The sequence below is a fragment of the Colius striatus genome, chromosome 9, assembly GCF_028858725.1.
Source record: "Colius striatus isolate bColStr4 chromosome 9, bColStr4.1.hap1, whole genome shotgun sequence".
Classification (NCBI taxonomy): Eukaryota; Metazoa; Chordata; class Aves; order Coliiformes; family Coliidae; genus Colius; species Colius striatus.
In genome coordinates, this window is record NC_084767.1 from 421464 (window position 1) to 440451 (window position 18988).

General features: G+C 44.3%; 1 protein-coding gene across 4 annotated transcripts in view; it reads left to right on the plus strand.

The window, feature by feature from the left end:
• The first annotated feature begins 10469 nt into the window (after positions 1 to 10469).
• The window catches only part of GRIA1 (glutamate ionotropic receptor AMPA type subunit 1), a 123983-nt gene continuing 115464 nt past the window's right edge, over positions 10470 to 18988 (plus strand). For all 4 annotated transcript variants that reach the window (XM_010200324.2, XM_010200331.2, XM_062003107.1 and 1 more), the window contains exons 1-2: positions 10470 to 10551; positions 12724 to 12861. In XM_010200324.2, coding sequence (XP_010198626.1) covers positions 10470 to 10551; positions 12724 to 12861 — 220 coding nt within the window. The remainder of the gene's footprint in view (positions 10552 to 12723; positions 12862 to 18988) is intronic.

Consider the following 18988-nt stretch of genomic DNA (forward strand, 5'->3'; position numbering starts at 1 on the left):
TTACTGGCGAAACAATGTGTGTGAGCATTGCTGTGGAAGCTCAAAGCTTCTCCAGAATCAGAGAATTTGTTGATTCCCTCATCTTATCGTACATCTACACGTGATGGTGAAGGGCATCTCTGGACTGCTCCAAATGACTATAGGAAGGGAAAGAGTCCCAAAAAATGGGTTCCTCTGGGCAGCCCTCAAAGCTCTGTTGCCTGATTTTTTTAAAACTGCCTGGGGGATTTTTATGTGCAATTCCTATTAATTAAAATTAACAAATGCCAGTGGGCATCTAAATCCCTGATGTGACTTTGAGAGCTAAACCGGCATTTTCTGCCAGAGAGAGAGAGGTCTATTCAGTATCAGTCTCTTGAGCCCACATTTTCCCTTGGGTTTGCTTGCACATTCCTTACAAGAGACTGAAGATTTCTCTGGAACAGCCCCCGCTCTCTTATAGTGCTGCAGCCACACAAAATAAATATGAAGTGAGCTGATTATATTTCAGGAGCTATGAGATGCCACGTGTCAGATCCACAGTGAACTGACCTTTCCACTCCCAGGTGGACAGCTCTGACCTTTGCAATGCTGATGAGAAGCGTGGAAGAAATCACGATTAGGGGGAAATCGTGTTTTATTAACGTTGGCAGAGTACAAAGAACTCATCATCTAAAGATCTGCCTCTGGGTAGTGGGACACAAGAAAGAAAACCAAGACGTGCGTCCGTGTTGTGTTCCTATTATAACACTTAATGGGAACAGGACAGCAGAGCTAAGAGGACAGCAGAGATGTGTGATGGGGAGTTATCCTTTACTGTAGAGGCTTTCTTGTGGTGACAGTTATAGCAACAGCAGACCAGGTTCCTACGGGCTCAAAGCTTCTTTATAATGCCATTTTACAGCACTGGTATTATTTGGCAGAGGAAGGCGGGAAGTCTGGTAGCTGCAGTAACACCCAGTTGAGTTTGGTAGGTTTAGCACTGCTACAAGGTACTAAGGATCTGTTAATGAATAGGGATATTTTTTGAGGCATCTGGTTTTTTTTGTCAGGAAAAGTGTGAGGAACAGACACTCCCCTTTGCAGGTTTGGAGGGAGGAGGGGAGCAAGAAGGGTTTTTCTTGTACAGCAAACACAGCTTCAGAAAGTGAGGAGGCTGGTGGGAGGGGAGGAAGGGTGGGGGGAGAGCGAGCAAGCATATATTATATTCCAACTGTTTCCACGGTGACATTTCATAATCACAACTCTTGGGGGAAAATGCTTCATTGCAAAAGCTGGAGGAGGCAGGATGGCTTTGTGGATGCAGCCGGAGAGGGATAGCTCTCCCAGCACCTGTGGCTCATTATCCAGGTGACTTGGAAGCAGGGGCCAGCTAAACTCACGAGACTGTAGTGTAAGCTCTGGGCAAGGAATTGAAATGAGTAACAATCTTCACATCCTTCTCTTTATTTCAAGGATGAAAGTTTATAAATACATATTATATCATTGCACTAGATAGGAAGCCTGAGTATCTTCTCTTTCCTGGCAGGAATGAAAGGGAGTTGTAGGTAGAAAAGAGTCCATAAGATGTACATAGCGTAGCATAGTCCAATAGCTGAAAGCAGTCTAGTTAATGAATCAAGTCACCAGGTCTTTGCATTGTGAGTTGTATCTCTCTTTACTCTGTCCTGGTATTGTAGCATGCAACTGAGCTCCAAGCAGATGGAACCCTACCTCTTCATCATTGGGCCTGGTTGCACAGTGTCCAGAATAAACCAGTGCTTTTCTAGCAGTGAGTCTCACAAATCAATTGGAGGAACATTATTCATTTACAGAGCAGCATCATGTTCACCTGAATTGCTTCCAAATGTCTGTGGTTCCCTGTGTTGTTTTAGGCAGTGTACCACTTGCCATCATGCTGCTACAGATGGCAATAGCTCTTAGGGGCTTCCCTACGAGACGTGGGCAGGGGAGGCAGGGGCTGTGACAAGTACACAAGGCTCTCATGCTTGGGGACTTGAGATCCTACAGAACAGAGAGCTACACCGTGGATTTTACTCTTGGCCCTCCTGCAGGTTCTGTGAGTTTCAGCAAACTACGTCTTCTGCTAATGTCTTGGATGGCAAAAATGCTCTTTTTCTTGTATCACTGACCACCGGTAGCTGGATATCAAAGCTTTTCGTAGGCAAGGTGGCATGATCCTGTAGGTTGAACGGCGCTGCTTCTGCAAAAGCTAATAGGAACACTACGGTGCTTAACATGCAGTGCAGTTGCCCAATAATCCTAGGCTCCTGAAGCAAATATACTTAGATGTATATCATTTCCAAAGCAATTATTGCATATTCTTATTCCCGAAAAAAAATATCATTGGTGCTTTTTTTTGTTGTTGTTTTTGTGGGGCTGAGGCTGCACAGCTCTGTGCTTTGTCTCTAGAACTGCATGGAGCTCACTAATGATCTGCCCTCATCCAATTCCCACTCCTCTAATTGCAGGCATTGTTACACCGGGTTGCAAACTTTGTGATGTGCCGGGTGACGTGGTGTGCTGTTCTTTCTGTCTGGCTTCGTTGTTGGAAGTACAAAGGAAGTCTAGCTTTTTGTTTGTAATACAGCACTGATCTGTGCTTGTGATGTACTGAAAGTCTTGGACAAAGATCCTGATGGGCACAGAGAGTCTCTAAATACGGGACACCTCTAGAAAAGCACAATGTAACAGGGCCTGTATCATCTTTCTTATCTCTCCCTTCCAGCCTGGAAAACAGGATGATTCTTTAAAGACGACATTTGTTTCAGATAATATCCTTAGCTCTCTGTCATTTCTATGGTGTCTGAAGGATGAAGGGGAGAAATTATAGATGACCTACAGCTCCTCATCCATTCCTTAAGCTTTACAACTCTTTGCCCAAACAGAGCAGCCTCATAGCAATGGCTCAGCTGAAGACCTTGTTATTGGGTGTCTGTAAAATGCAGTTCTCCTCCACCAGCCCGTTGCACAAGGGAGAGCAGGAGCCACTGTCAAATGTGTCCTCTTCCCCCTGGAATGACACATCTGCAGAGCTGGCAGCAATGTCCAATGGCATGTCATAGAGGGTGGACTCACTACAGAGCCATAGGGAGCTTAGGTGTTTCTAAAGAGAAGTGAAAAGCTGGTACATCCCACTGCTCTGCTCCTCTGCCAGACATTTGTAGAAAATTACTTTCTGGAACTTAAAAAATTGTGTTTGGAGATATGGAAGAGGACCAAAGATGCACCTGATGGAGGCTGCTAGGCTAGGCAATACTTTTACAGCATGGAGCTTCTCATTCCCTGTTTATCTCTTCTTTCAGCTGAGTAGTGCCAGTCTTTTCATTCTCCAGCTCCAATCGTTTCCTGCATGCCATCACAGAGTTTTTCTCTGTGCTTCCTCCAAGAATAGATGGATGTTGGATTTTTGTTTTTTTTATTCAGAAACTCTGGAAATCTCAGTTTATTCTTCTTCTTAAATGCAACCAAAAGTGTTTTACTTTCACATCCACTAAGAATTTAAGCAACTTTTCATGTAAAAGTACGTGATGGTATTTCACATCACAATGACTTTTTCTTCTGATGGTACCTTGAGCAAGTTCAGATTATTTGTATAGGGTTCACATACGCAAATAAAGAAAATCCCTGTAGGCTTTTTACAGGTGTTTACCTCCAGTCAGTTATTAGCCTTTGTGAAATCAAACCCATTAAATATATACAGACTGCTAATGTGCGACATTCCATGCTATGAGAGAGACCAAGACAGTCAAATGGTGGGATTTAGTGTGATTTGATCCAGCATAGCAATTCCTACTTCTCTCTCAGATAAAGCAGGGGTAGCAATTAAGGAATGAGAAGTGAATGTCTGTATTGATTGCAGAAATTAGGGAGAGAAAGATGCTGATAATTCTGGTCATTTTTTAGGTTTTCTCTTTTGTGCATAGACTTCCCCCTTCCCAGCTGGTTGCAGGCACTCTGCTACAGTAGGATGTGATGCAAGGACTGGAAATTGATACTTCTTTTCTTGACTCGGTTACTCCAGTTCAATGCTTTGATTCCTTTGACTGTAAGAAAGGCCAAGATCAGCCACCCTAAAGCACAACCCACATGTTTGTTTATCTCGTGTGTTAGCAAAGCAGCCTGGGAAAGACTGAGCCAGATGGTAATGATGGGATCTTTGCAAGGCTCTTTGAATTGCAGCAATTGCTGCTGCTGCTCTTTGGTTTTTTTCCTTCCTAAATCAGCACCCTTTTATCTTTCTCATTTCACGTTTGTTTTCTGAGCATCTTGGGTTTGATGCCAGGGATTAAAAATGAGGATTGATTCATATATCAATATTAAACTGCATAATCACCTCAATCATTATTTGACTTCATCCGGAGCATTCACAATGTTTCGGTAACTTTGAGTGAAAGAAAACTTTGGCATATACGAACATTTGACTGAACTATTGATAACCAGAAGTGTGGATTTAGGCTGCATCCCTCATGTCTGACTTTCTTGTAGTAAACAATCCTCTTACCGTATATGTTCAACATTTTTTTTTTCAATACTTAAAATTGATTTGTTTTTTCTGTTCAATGCGAAAATAAGCCCACAGCACTATCTGTGGCAATAATCTGGGGGGGTATTATATTCCCAAACAGCAGTAGAACTACTGTAACTTTAATGTATTACCAGTAATATCTGTTTCCTCTGACAAGGCTTAGAGAAACATAAGGTGCTTTAATAACAAACAAGGATCCACCCACAACTCTGATTTATGTTTATGACTCAGCAAAGAACGTAAACTGAGACTAGGGCACGGAGTGTTTCTATAAGTAGTTATAAACCAACCATTCACCAAAAGAGAAAAAAAAAAGAGAGTATGAACAGCCTTCCCTCTGTTTGGAACAGAGTGTTTTTGGGGTTGCAGGTGACAAAGTCTTCTTTCAGGGAAATGAATAAAGGGGTCAGTGGGACTTTATCACAGAGAGATTCATAGTGTTCCCATCAACGGTCATGTAGGTGTCAACCCAGTGCAGATTTGCATCATTGGCTATCTGAACTGTCCCTGGTGGAGCATGCCAAGTGTATTTGATGGAAGCACACTCATCATCAACTGGCTAGCTGGAAGGTGAGACAACTCTGGAAGACAAAGTTGAAGATCTGAATGTGTAGCATTTGATGCTTGTATTCGACTTGGACTGAGTGCACAGGTTACATCCTCACCTGACTCCAGGAAAGGCCCTGGTGGTTTGTGCTGAAGGCTCCCCATTCATCTGCACTGGGTGGCAGTGGTGCCCAGATAGTGGGAGCCCACAGTCCTGTCCAGACTGTTTGTGCCCTGCCGGCGTTCCAAGCTCGAACATGGCATCTATTTGCCAGCTACTGCTCATGAATTTCCAGCTGAAGGGCACGCATCATTTTCAGTGCCTCCCTGATTGACAGGTTTATCTTCCAGTCCATTTACTTACTTAATTATCCCACAGTGAGCAAGAAGTCATTTCTTATGAATATGGTAATAAACCGATCAGGATGACAACAGAAGCACATTCTTGTACAGTTTGTAAAAAAGCCGACATTCCCCAGTTTCAGTTTGCGTCAAGCCTTCCCCCTCAGCAGTCAGTAACTTAAGAAACAAGATCTGGTGACCTTAAAACATCAGCTCCCAGATGTTTGGCATCAGTCAGGACCTGCTTGGAGTTATCCTCATCTCAGATGTCATCCCTGTTCCACATCTTTGCATTTTAACACACGCTGGAAAAGGATGAGGCTCATGTTTCCATTAACTTCTCTGAGTTGCTTCTGGGATGTCAAAGCTTTTCGTTTGACAGCTTCAGCTGCCGTGTGAAGTAGACAGGGGCAGACACCTCAGACCTGACTCATTGATGGGTGGGGAGGCTTTTTCCACCTGATATCAAAAAGCTGAGGCTATTTTTGTAAAAGAGATTCTACTAAAAATCATTTGGCAACTACGGCTTGTGAACAGTGTTTTCAGTGGTGTGAACAGTACCTCCCAGGTTTAAAAGATTGAAGTGAGTGCCTGATGCTGAAGTAAACTACAGAAGCATGCAGAGAAATGACCATAAAGACCCTGAAGTTCCCCCTGTTTCTACTTCAGTAAGAATTTTTTGAACGAGTGAAGGGCCAAGGGTTTGACTGTAGGTCCAAAATCTCTGTGCAGGCTGAAACCTGCTTCAGAAAACATGATGGGAGTGCAACAGGCTGTAGAGCCACTCCTGCCCCTCCACAGCAGCTCCACGTGCCAGCAAACACCCTGGAGCTGTGCTGCCCGCTCCTGCCCGGGTGATGCTGCGAGTGTGTGTGTGTGCACATACAGCAACACGGACGCCTTCCGAACCGTGTCTGTCGGTGTCATTTTTGTGTGGGAGGCACCAGTGACTGTGCATATGTTTGCTGAGTGTAGGTGTGCCGAGGGCTATCTGCACACAGGCTTCCCAGTACGTCAGTGCTGTGAATGGAGGGAGCTGTCTCACCCTTTTTCCTTTGTGATCGCCGCCTAATTTTCCTCATTTTGAGTTTCTGGAGGCCGTTTTCTTGGCACCTGTGTAACAATAATTCCTTGAGAGGTACATTATCCAAAATAACAAAATTGAGATGAACAAGGTAGAGAGACAAACACATGTGACTATTAGCATTCACTTAAGTCAAAGCTCTGCAAAACTCATATGAGAGTCTGTTTGGAGTTTATTGAAATTAATGACTATAATAGCATTTTACTCTTTATTAAAAACCTCCTATAGAGATTGTCCAGCTAGAAAATAAAAAGAATTTGAGAATAGTTGTATTTCAATAGCCTCTTTAAAGACATTCAGGAGCATTGTGTAAAACACAGTGGGCACTGCAGGAAATAGTTCTGCTAGGTGGTCAGACAGATGTTGAATTCTGTCGATTTCCTCATTTTTCAAGGCTGGAGGTTTCCACGTGTGAATGAATCCTTTGTTTTTCCAAGGCTTCTGGTGCACAAATGTATCTGCTACAACAAGCACTTCTTTCCTATCCTGGGAACAAGAGCTCTGGTAGTGAAGGCAGGCCATTCTGCTCCTGTGGACAGTTTCATGTCAGGAAAGCAGAGCAAAGAAGAAGGTGACAGACAGACTCCTCAGACAAAATTCTCTAGTGTACAAAACCTTGGAACAATAATGGGTAAGAAGAAAGATTCTCATCCAGTACGGCAAGGCCAACTCCAGGCAGAGCATGACAGGAACAGTAGCTATGATGTACTATTTTTCTTATTCTCGTGTCTGGCAAAGATCTTAAGTGAACCAGATATACTCCTTTAAAATTCCATTATGGCATTTCTTACCTGAAATTGGACAGCCTTTGGGTTGTTTATACATCTGTTTACTGATTTCTCCACACTAAATTGCATGGATTAATCCCACAAAGTCTTGATATTTTTTTTGCTAACCACCAGATGCCTGCCTGTCCCACCTATGTCTTAAAAGCCCCTTGAGAAAAAAATACATGTCTTCAAAGCTCCATTCCCTGATTAAGACACTATTGTGCAATATACTTATATGCTGTATTGAGTTATTTTCTTTGTTTTCTGAAATCTGAAAGGAGGAACCAGCTCCATCACTTGTTTTCAGGAATCTAGATAATTCAATTGGGCTCTTGTCTCAGAAGACTGGTGAATCAATCAGTCTTTCTGTTGTGACTACTCTTGTGACATCATCAGTTTTCCAATGCTTAGTTTGGTGTTTAGCCAAAAGTTCAGAAGCTTTGATGTTAATTTAAAGAGCCTTCAGTGCAGGTAGAGTTAATTCTGTACACCTCCATGCTAATAAACTCTGAATAAAATGCTGTTACCTATAGGGAAAAAGGAAATTAATACCTTCTTAAATAACAATCTTATTACTACTTATCTTGTTACACTGTAGTGAGGTTCTGCTTGTTAAGCCACCTGCACTTGGAGAGGTTTATAGACAAAAGCAGCATTATTAATTAATGTGACTGTGCAAGCTTTCTGTGAGCTATTACAATACTTTATTGTTATGGCTACTATTATTATTATCAGATAGGCTGTTTGGGAGTTTTGCAAACGTGCTAACGCCTTTCTGTTGTGCTGGTTATCCTTCAGTGCCTTTCTTCAGGTTATAAATGTAGTTGTTTCTATTAAATTCTGGATGGAAAGCAAGAGCCCATAAAACCTATCAGCAGGTTATTTTAGTCTCATATCAGTACTGCTTAAATTATACAAGGGGTGAAATGGAAGTCTGATGAAGGTGCTACCTATGAACAGCAGTTGTAAATTTGTTATATTTGAATATGACTCTGGGATGTCAGTCATCCAGGCAGTGAGACGGAGTAGGAGCATCCTTTGGCACCTGAAACTGAGCCCCGAGTGCCCAAAAACTTGCTCTGATGAGCCTGCAGTCTCTGGCACCAAGAGCCATTGCCTCAGTCAACGGTGGTTTGGGGCAGAAAAAAACATCTGGAAGGGTGTTGTATTGTTCTCTGTAAGATGCAGGTCTTGTGGGATAGTTTTTGCAGTGTAACTGTACATACTGTCCTTTTAAGAGGCCACAAAGTTGCAGATGTCAGTGCAACTCATCTCTGATGCAAGCCACTAAAGCACAGTGCTGAGACCCTACAGTGACGTTTATGTGAGTGTTTAAGCATTTTGACATCCCAGAAGTCACAGTGAAATCCATAAAAATGTCTAGCAAGAGGTTGAAGACCCCAAGGCCTGTGCAGGGATCATGGTCTGCTCTCACTTACACAGAGCCTACACCCAAAGAGATGATTTTCCAGTCACTGAGGTATGATTTTCCAGTCATTGTTCATTTGGCTGTGGAGATGGTGTGTGACTTTGTATGATGCTGCTCTACCCAAGGACTCTGTCACAGCTGTCAGGAAGGGTTGGATGGGGGCATAAACCTGTAGCAAATCTCTTTCAGAGGAAATAAAGGATCTGCCAAAAAAAGATGACACTACCTTTGTTTTCAAGACTATTTTATTCATAAAAGACTTGAGGATATAAGGTATAGTGTCCCTGCACCAGAACATTATGTCACAGCTGGGCCCTGCGGCCAACAGGGAATGTCTCCGTGCTACTGCAGATTTTGCAGGCTTTATTCACATTCCTTGTTGGGTATCCCACTGCAGAGTTCTCATCTGTCCAACTGTTCCTTATGTGGGGGCAATTCCCAACCCCTGGACACTGATCCAGGATGCTCTTCCAATTTAACCTCATACTTTTGGAGACGGGAAGTGAGGACAAGGGCAAAGCACCCTACACCAAACAAGGATACGGAGCATCTGAGTCCTGCTTCTACCTGCCCTAAACGTCCTTTTTTTTCCTTTCTATTTCCTCTGCAATTTACCTCTCGTGTGTATTAAGACTGCAAATGATAAGGACTGAATCTCTGTCCTTGGACCATAGGTATTCAAGTTGTGGCACAAGAGGCCCTAGGTTTGGGTTGGGATGTTACATGCTTCAGAGGAGAAAGAGTGAATTTTCTCTCCCTTCTGAGATGACTGTGTCTGTGTGTTCACAGCGGTTCCTCTACAACTATCAAATATTTCTAAATCCCAAGTTGTGCCTAGGAGCTGCTTTTTATTGTAGTTACTTGTATTGATTTTTTTCCCCCTTTTGTTTTCTACTTATGGTCAGATAAGCTTTAACCTCACTAGAACTGCCACAGAACAGCTCCTGTAATGATCCAGGCTAAAAGAGCACCCTAATTTAAGAAGCCTGCCCTATCTGATGATGCTTATGAGCAGATTCCTCCACATCAAGCAGAGGGGTGAAAAGCCTCATAGGTTAAGGGTGTGCAGGAAAAAAATCTATTAAAAAAGGAGATGACGAGGGATCCTTTTTACATCCTTAGGGATCTCTTGTCTATCACTCTGAAACCTTTCGTTCCAAGGAATGTTTGCAGTGTACGACCCTCTTTGTTATCCTAATGAGCCAGGCTGTAGAGACTGATGTGCTCAACTCCCGGAGCCAGCGGTGGGGTGAGAGCCCAGATTGGGAGGCAATAGATGTGAGCCAGAGGAGTTTGAGCCCTTTCTCTAGAGGAGTTTGCCACCTACTGATTTGCAGGTTCCTTCTAGCTCCTGCCAGGAGAAGTTGAGGGGGAAAGCCAGGAATTTAGGGGTAGGTGGGAATTGCCCTTAGAGCCCCCAGCCAGGAGCCCCAGGAGGAATAGCCGGGGCGAGGAGGGGGATGCGGTACCCAGCTGTTGATCTCCAACTGGGAGAAGGGGAAGGAGCCGGGTGGAAGCGCCTGGTGCGTGCGTGTGCGTGTGTGTTGTGTGTGGCGGGGGAGGGCTGTGGATGAGGAGCGGGCTCTCTTTCTTTCTCACGGGGCTCAGTTAATCCCGCTGCCAGGCGATGTGAAGCAGCAGTCTCGGCGCTGGATTCCGAGCGAGGGAGAGGCGCAGCCCCGAAGGCGCAGCGGAGGGGAGGCGAGAGAGGCAGCTAAAGAGAGCAGAGCGGGGGAAAAATCAAATCTATGCTTGGAACTGGGCTTCTTTTTCGCCAATGCAAAAAGGAATATGCAGCACATTTTTGCCTTCTTCTGCACCAGTTTCCTAGGGGCGGTGTTAGGGGCCAATTTCCCCAACAATATCCAGATAGGTGAGTGCGGAGCTCGGGGCCGTTTGGGAGTGACGGTCCCCGCAAGTGGGTAGGGGCGGAGAGAGCGCGATGCGGGAAAATCTACCCCTTCATTTGCTTGGAAAGAAAAAAATGTGTGTGTGTGTGTATTTCTATGTGTGTGTGAGAGAAAGCGAGGGGGTGAACCGCGAGGGCTGGATGTGTGCGTTGGTACCAGCTTTGCAAGAGCAGAGATGGATCAATTTCGCTCTGGGGGAGGGGAAGATTTGGAATAAATGCCTGCACACACACCAACACAGAGGGAGAAAAGTGCCTCTGAAATGGAGGAAGTACGAAAAAAATATCTGTTTCTTGCTCCGAGAAACGCTTGTGCTGCCATTGTGCGTTGCTGCATTTGCAAAATCGGCGGTTGCATGATACATTTCTGTGAGGATGCTCTCATCTGTAGGTAACTGGGACGAGAGGTAACAAACAGGCGCTCTCTGTTGTTGTTGCTAAAGAATAAGGGCAGAGCTATTGGAGGAAGATTTTGCACTGAAGTCTCTTTTCATTTCATGCTACTTGGTTCCCCTGCACACCAGCAGTGCCTGTTTGATTTCCTTCTCTCTCCCTGTAACTTCCCAGTGCTCCTCTCCTTCCCCAGCTTTATGATTACTCTCCCATTGATCTTTACTGATGATCGTTTGTAACCTAGCTCCACATTCTCTTCCCTTGTATGCTGGCCTTCCTTCCCACCTCCCTTTTTCTTTGCAATTCCAATCAATTGCTAATCCACCAAGTTCAGGCAACTCCTGCCTGAGTCCAGCTGCACAATCGGTGCTTTTATTGCTGTTGATGCTGCATCCCTGGTCCTCTTCCTTCCTGCTTAGCCTTTACCCCAAATTTGTGCAACATCCCAGATTTTTTTTTTTCCCCTTTCAGCAAACACATGTAATAGCTTAACTCAGCTACTAACATCTTCCTCCTCTAACACTCAAGACTAGGCTGGGGGGTGGGAGGAACGGAATGGAGGGAGGAGGGTGGATATTCACGCACAAATAGCCTTTTCCACACAACAAAGAGATTGCCCTCTGTACTAAAGATGTGTTAAGTGCCGTCGATAGCAGGTCCTTGCACATTTGTTTCTTCCTGGAGCCATCTGCCATGGAGGGTGGACATTGATACTTTCTACTTTTTTATTTTAATGCTGCCTTGTTGCTTAGTGCTTTGTTTCCCTACATGTAAAGTCCCAATAATAGTACTGCCTTTAAATGCATATAGATTACAAGACAATCTGAATTCAATAGCATCTTTATGGAGGCTGTGAAGTGATCTGCACAAGCCAAGTTTCCTGCTGGGGGAGCAGCAGAAAACTTTTCCTAGGGCCAGGTTATCACAACACTTTGTTCCAGGTCCATGAGGGGAGAAAAGCTCTGAGCTTGGGTCCAGTCTGATCCCAGTTCCTATCCTATTTATATCCTTCTGTGGTTCTGGGCTTGCCTGTACTTCTGTTCAGATAGATCCCTTTGAGGATCAAGCGTTTGATTTCCTGCCCTCTTTGAGTTTGACCGTTGTCACTTGTTATATTTAAGGCTCTTACATGAAGCAAACTTCCAGCAGCAGCAGTTGTTTGGCCATGGGTCCCAGGTCACCCTGGTTCTCTCACCTCTGTCCCCATCCACTCAGCACTGTGCTGTCAGGCCAGCTCAGCCAGCCTGCCCAGTACCTGAGCACCACAGTGTGAGGGAATCCCTCTGTACCTCTTCTGTAGCAAACCCCGCCTATTGGTTATTAAACTGAGCCTAATTCCAAGTGAGGGGAAGAAGAAGAAAGACTCTCATTTCTCCTTTATAAAGGTAACACTGACAGTCCTTCCGTTTTTGTTCCTTAAAGTTATGGGAGTGAGGAGGTTGAGCCAAACCCTGTGGTTTATCCTCAACCCACGAGGCTGCTGGGCCCAAGGACATCTCAGGGCTCCTATATGCGATCCAGGCATTATGTAAAGCACAGGCTGGAAAGGTTTTCTGTTCTCAGGCTGTCAGTAGTGGGCACAACTCCCCCCTAGTCTTATGTGCTGAAGGGTTTCTGAGTGTGGAGGCACTCCCTGGGCTGGGGAGCCGTAGCCTCTGCTCACAGGAATATTTTAGACTGAAGATGTTGCTGATACAGGTGTGCTTAAGATCTTTCTTCTTCTTGTTCTGTTTTTCTCCCCAGGGGGGTTATTTCCTAATCAACAGTCCCAGGAACATGCGGCTTTTAGGTTTGCATTGTCTCAGCTCACAGAACCCCCTAAGCTCCTTCCTCAGATCGACATTGTGAACATCAGTGACAGCTTTGAAATGACATACACCTGTAAGTAGCAGCATCTACCGTGCTTTCTCTTACTTTGGTTTCTTTGTTCCTGACTGGAGTTTTTTTGTGCCTGAAATATGGGGACATTTTGCTCCAAAAGTGCCATTTGCCTTTAGGGTTCACAAAAGAAAACCCCAAATCCGTGAGCAAAGGATTTCTCAAGCATTTTAGTTTGTGCTGTGACATAGGGCTGAGGTAGCACTGCAGTCATTCGGCACATCTTGCATTTTCTCTTTCCTTGTTTCCAAAGTGGTGTAAAATCCCCAAGAATTCATTTCCTCTTGTTTCTCTAACCTCTGCTTGACTCGTTATGTTGAGGTTTCATTCCCATATTTCCTATAGCTGTGATGTACAACAAAGACACCCCTTTCCACCTACGGGGTTCACAGAAGTCTCTGTTTAGTGTGAATGACTTCCTCTTCAGCCCCAGATCAGCCATCTGTCCTTGTAATTTAAGAAAGACCTAGCAGAAAACAGCAGCTTGGTGCTGTGGAGTCCAGATCCACAATAAGAGGCATGCCTAATGATGACAGTGAGATAAGAGAGTTCTAGTTTCAAGAACCAGAAGAATCACTGGCTCTAAAAACAAGTGCTAAAGACTGAATTTGCACCCCAGAGTTGATCCTAGGGTGATTCTGCTACTCTTGTTATCCGATATAGTTGTGAAAAGGAAAAAATGACTTGCCAGGTGATGCCAAGATTAGTAGCAACAAATAAGACCAGGAATAAACCAGAGAGAAAAACAAGCCCATGACACAGCCCTGCAGTTTCAGGAGGGGCTGTTGCAGCGTTTGCATCCCTTGGAGTGAGTGGTGCTGTGCATGGTGGGTTCACACCGCCAGGATGCGATGAACAAAGAATTTCTCAGTTTGACCTGGTGTCAGACACTGCTTTCCCTCTCTGAGCCTGTGTGTGTGTGTATGAGGACTGTCAGGAGGGATTGGAGGAACCCTTCCTTTTGTAGAGCCCATTGAACTGTTGTTGGCTGACGTCTGTAGTATCCTCTTTATGCGCCGAAACATCATGTCTGTAGTTTAGTCATGTGGAGAGTGGGGTAGAGGTGGACACAAACTGTTCTCTCTGCAAAGAAAGGTACAGAAGGAAAAAATGCTTTCCTACAAAAAGAACCAGGAATGTACAGGGGAAGAATTAATGAGGCTCTTTGAAGGAAAAGGAAAAAAAAAAAAAGGTATGATTTTTTTCTGATGGAGGGTTTGCAGATACAAGATAGCAGGAATTTCCTGACCAGTATGACACACAAGAGAGAAGTAACAATTTGGCCACACTTTCATTGGAGTGTCTAATGACAAATCTAAAGATTTTCTGTTTCCTTTAATATCCTTCTATTTGCCAACTACAAGATTTCCATCACGGAAGAGCAACTATTTCAACTCAGTCCAATGGCACTTCATTGGCAGGAGAACTAGACAAATAGAAGAAGAAAGATGGACCTTGTATCTATCAAGCGAAAGCAGTATCCACCTGGGGTAGAGTTGCTGACTGTGACTGGGGGTGAGCTATTTCAGTGCTGATAGCAGGAAGAAAGCAGAAACGGCAAGAATATCACTAGAATAAATTCTCCCATTTGTGCACATTTTCCCTTCTTCCCTCTCTCTCTCCCTCCTTCTCTACACCTGCCATTAATGGGTTTGTTTACAGCATTAACATTGATCGCAAGACCACAATACTAGTTATGCTTCAGAAAGCTGCCATTATTGCCACAAGGACGGGGGTGGTCTCACAAAAGCTGAATGGAAGCAAGACAACCTCCCAAAGGATGTTCTATTTGAGCTCTATGTAGGGCACGTTGTCCTAGATCAGACCAGAGGAGCACTCCACACAGTCCAACTTCACTTGTCCTCATTTTTCTTTTCTTATAATTAAAAACTTCCTAAGTCCTTCCAGAATATGGAAGGCAGCATTTATTTTGTAAGCACAAAAGAAGGTGTTATTCCGCATACCCTAAGGGGAAAAAAAAACCCAACCCAAAAAAATCAGGCCGTTAGGAGACCCGGTTTTAGTACTGTAGGGCTGGAGTTAAACTTTTGTTGGGAATTCTCTTCTTCCTAGTCTTCCAGCAAATTCTCTTCCCGATTGCCAAGACTAGATATCAGCAGAAAGATCTGTTTATTTACAGAGAATAAAAACCCTGCCCACGCAGTGGTCTTTATCTTCTGAGAAAAGACTGGCCACGCTACTAGTTAAAAGTACCAGTTTTTGTTCCCATGGAGATAGAGAACAACAGCGTTTCCTTGTCATTGGAGCTGCCTGGTTTCTCTGATGGTTAAGTCAAGGGTGTTTGGTCAGTGCAAACCTGACCCTGCCCCGAGCAGGATCTCCAACAGAACATCTGAGGAAGACTAGTAGGTCCCAGCCCCACGGCAAGTCCTGCCTCGTGCTAGGATCTGGCCTCGTGTGCTAAATCTAGTCTTTGCAGTAAGTGCATGAAGTAGCATCATTCAAAATACAGGATGTACATTAAGAATCAGGGGTGATGGCAGAAGTAAAAACCCTTGTTGGGCAGCTTGCAGGGCGGTGATGAAGTGGCAGGATGAACTGCAGCAAAATGACAGCACCTTGTCTAAGGAAATCATATGCAAAATGTATCTCAGCATCAACTGTGACACTGTCTACTTCTGCCTGACATATATCTGCTTACCAGTTAGAGTGAGCAAGCTTTGCTGTGACAGTGGGTGAATTTACAGCATGAGGTGCACCCATTTGTGCAAAGGTGACAGCGATAGGGAGCCGTTAATGATGTGCTAGTGATGATTGTAAAGTGGTAACAATAATACCCATGAAAGTGATAGATCTGTAAAATATCAGGAGGCTGCTGTTGTCACTGGGCTGTTTCTGTGACAGCACAGCAAGAACTTGGCAGTTCTGATGCTTCCAGTTGTGAACTTCTTGTTATGCAGTGATTGTGAATGCCTCTGTGTGGGGCAGTGTTGATCTATGGGTCCTGTGCTCTCTGAGGAGCCACTAGTAGATTAGGCTTTTTAAGTAAATTATAATCACAAAGAAAGAGAAAATAGGTAGTAGATACAACGAGTGGTAACCTCACATTTCATGTGTGTAGTTGATGCTGATGTTGTGGCATTACTGAAACATGCCCATGTTTTAATAACTGAAATGTCTTCCTGAATTCATTCTGTCCCACAGGATAGATGGTAACGCTGTGTTTGACTGTGTCAGGCTCTGTGTTTGCTGCTGGGTGCATGATGTGGCTCATCGCTATGAAAATACACACTTGACACTTTGAGAGTTCTTAACTAAAGCTCAGGAGACTTTATATTTTTGTGCTGTTTCTTCAAAGGCCAATTGTTTGAGAGGAAGATAAATTTAGAGTCCTTCCTCTAGCAGAAGTATATAGCAGTGCCAGGTGACTATAAAGGGTAAAATGATGGTGTGGCGTCCCTGAAAGATTTGCCTAGAGATGTAGCAGAGCAAACCCCTTTTGATAAGCTTTAGAGATACGTTCACAGGTTCTGTCTTCAGCCATGTTTGAAAAAGAGCTTTACAGCCTCAATACAGCCCCTAGCAAACTCTGCCTCACTGGGATTTTACATGGCTGACTGTGCTCAGGATAGACCTATAACGACAGGGTTTATGCTGCAGGTCAGAGCTGAGGTGTGGGAAGAGGGATGCACTGTGCCAGGAGGTCTGAAACTTAGCAGAGAGCTGCAGATTCTTGTCCTGGAGAGGTCTGCAGCAGACATAAGCACCATGTTGGCAGTGAAGGGACAAGAGGTTGCTTACTTCAGACAAGCAGTGCTGGCCATAGTTTAACTCTTCATCTCAGCCTCCATTCATGTACTTGTAAGGTACATTCCTGTACTCTGCACAGCCCAGCTCCTTGGAGAATACACGTTGTTGCAGCCACATCTCCAAGGCTCTCTTTAATTTGTGGTGCAGAGGTTTCTGCTTTTGTCTCTGTCTGGAGTCCCCAGGTGAGCCCCAGCAGCGTCAGACAGACGGTGGTGGCTGCTCTCACTGCCCGGGGAAGACGATGGCTCAGCAACAGACTTCCCCGGTAGTGACCTGGGGGACATGACCTGTGGAGCAGTACTCGCAGAAGGTGAGTCACCAGCTTGGTAAATCTGTCCCTGCAAAATTCAAGTCACTTTGCAGGGGTGACCAGTGGCTAAAAAAACCTCCATTTAGCACTGAGCCCTGTAACTTTGCCAATGCAGCTATCAGCTTTTGTGTGCTCAGGTGTTGGGCTACTGAGAAGAGACATTCAGCAGCTGTACACCTGGAACATGGAGGTCTGCACAGGACAGCAGCAGGATTTTGTAGCTGCAAGAAAACTTGTAGAGGCTGCAAAGCAATGAATTCTTTATCTCTCTCCTTCTGTGTACGTACAGCTACGGCTTCTGTGGGGCCTTCATACTGAGTATAGGCTGTGGGTGCTGCTAGAGTATCAACGTTTGAATCTGTTCTGCATATTAGAAAATGAACATGTAGTTTGGAGTCTGTTCATATTTTATGAAGGTCTCCGAGCACCAATTAGAGAGGGATTTGTAGTGATCACTCACACTGTGCTTATGTTCTTATCAACAGCAGCAAGCTTAGATCTAGATCAGCTATGAAATGAAGTATTTCTTTTTCCTCTTGAATACTTGTGTCTATAGACAGAGTATTTCTGGAGACTGCTTTTTATCTCTTAAATTACCTCTCAGAGACAGGAAGGAATAGACAAACATTTGAACGTTCTCAAACGAGGATTTAAACTTGTCTTAATTAAACAATTACTGCATGTTGAATTTAAAGGAAGCTTCTTTGTTGACAAACACATGATGGTCGCCATTTCTTGGGAAGGTGTTGCTGTAATTATTTCAGCAGCAATCAATTTAAATGCAATTTTTATAATTAAACTTCCACAGTCTAAATAAGCCCAGCCTTGTAACGGTATGTAGTTGTTGTGGTTTTGGTAGACTTGTTTTTGTTTTTGCAGTGTCAGAAATCTCATGTAAATGCTTTGGGATTGTTTTTTTCCCTGCAGAGCTCAGGATACTAGCTACGACTATTTAATGTGAGTTAGGCCAACAGAAATGTGGATCTAATGATCAGATGCAGTCTGCTTAATATGACTTAGATACTACAAGGAAATAAGATCTCCTTGGATTTTGTGATAGGAAAAGATGTGATGAAGGCAGATGAATCACAGAGCATCAATTCCTGTTACATCAAATCGAGGTTAAGGATGCTCAATTTCTGGCAGGGATGGGCTCTAGCTTTCTGGTAAGTGCATGTTCATTTAGTGAGATGCCAAGCACCTTACAGAGCCAGGTCCAGCCCTAAGGAGGTTGAAGTCCTGCCAAACAGGAGGGAGCAGGTCCTGAGGGTGAACACGAGATCTCTTTAGGGGTTCTGGGGTAGGCACCAGGTGCTCAACAGTCACAGCCACTGCTGAAGAAAGTGGGGGCTTGTCCCATATGCCTTCCCCAAGAAGGAAAAGCATTTAAAATACAAGTGCTGAGCCATGTCCTCAGCTACAGCTGCCAGGACACGGCAAGTTGTCTGTCTGCCTTTGCAGATTTGGCCACAGAGAGCCTTGGGTGAACATGGGCCAATATCCTGAGCAGAGACACTGATGAGGCTCCACTGTTGTTTGGTGAAGGCAGCCCTGCTGAGAGACTGACAGGACACATCAGGAACACATTTCCCCCAGTCTTGTGTGTCTTGTTGTTTCTCTGTAAAGAGTGTGGGGGCACTCATTCTTTACATTACTATTGTTCTATTTTTTTTGTCCTGGGCTGTGGAAGCAGGGCCTGGGCAGAAAAGCTGGTATGACATAACTAGGGAAAAGTGGAGGAAGAATAAGGGAGATTTCATATCTGCAAGTCTACCTGCTCAGCTGGAAAGAATTCCAAATACTCATTGGTGACAAGCAAAAAACAGAGTGAAGAAGTAAAATTTGGGCTCTGCAGCAGGCAGAGAAGGCATTTGTGAAACATTGAGCAACAGAGGCCAGACCTGTCCATTGTGTAACAGTCACAGTTCTCACTCACAGCTTATCCTTTCTTGCCTAAAAATAAAGCTTTTTCATGTGATAGGGATCCTACTAAGCCAGAAACACGCAGGCTTTATTTTTTGGCATATTAGCAAGGTGAGAGTGGAAATC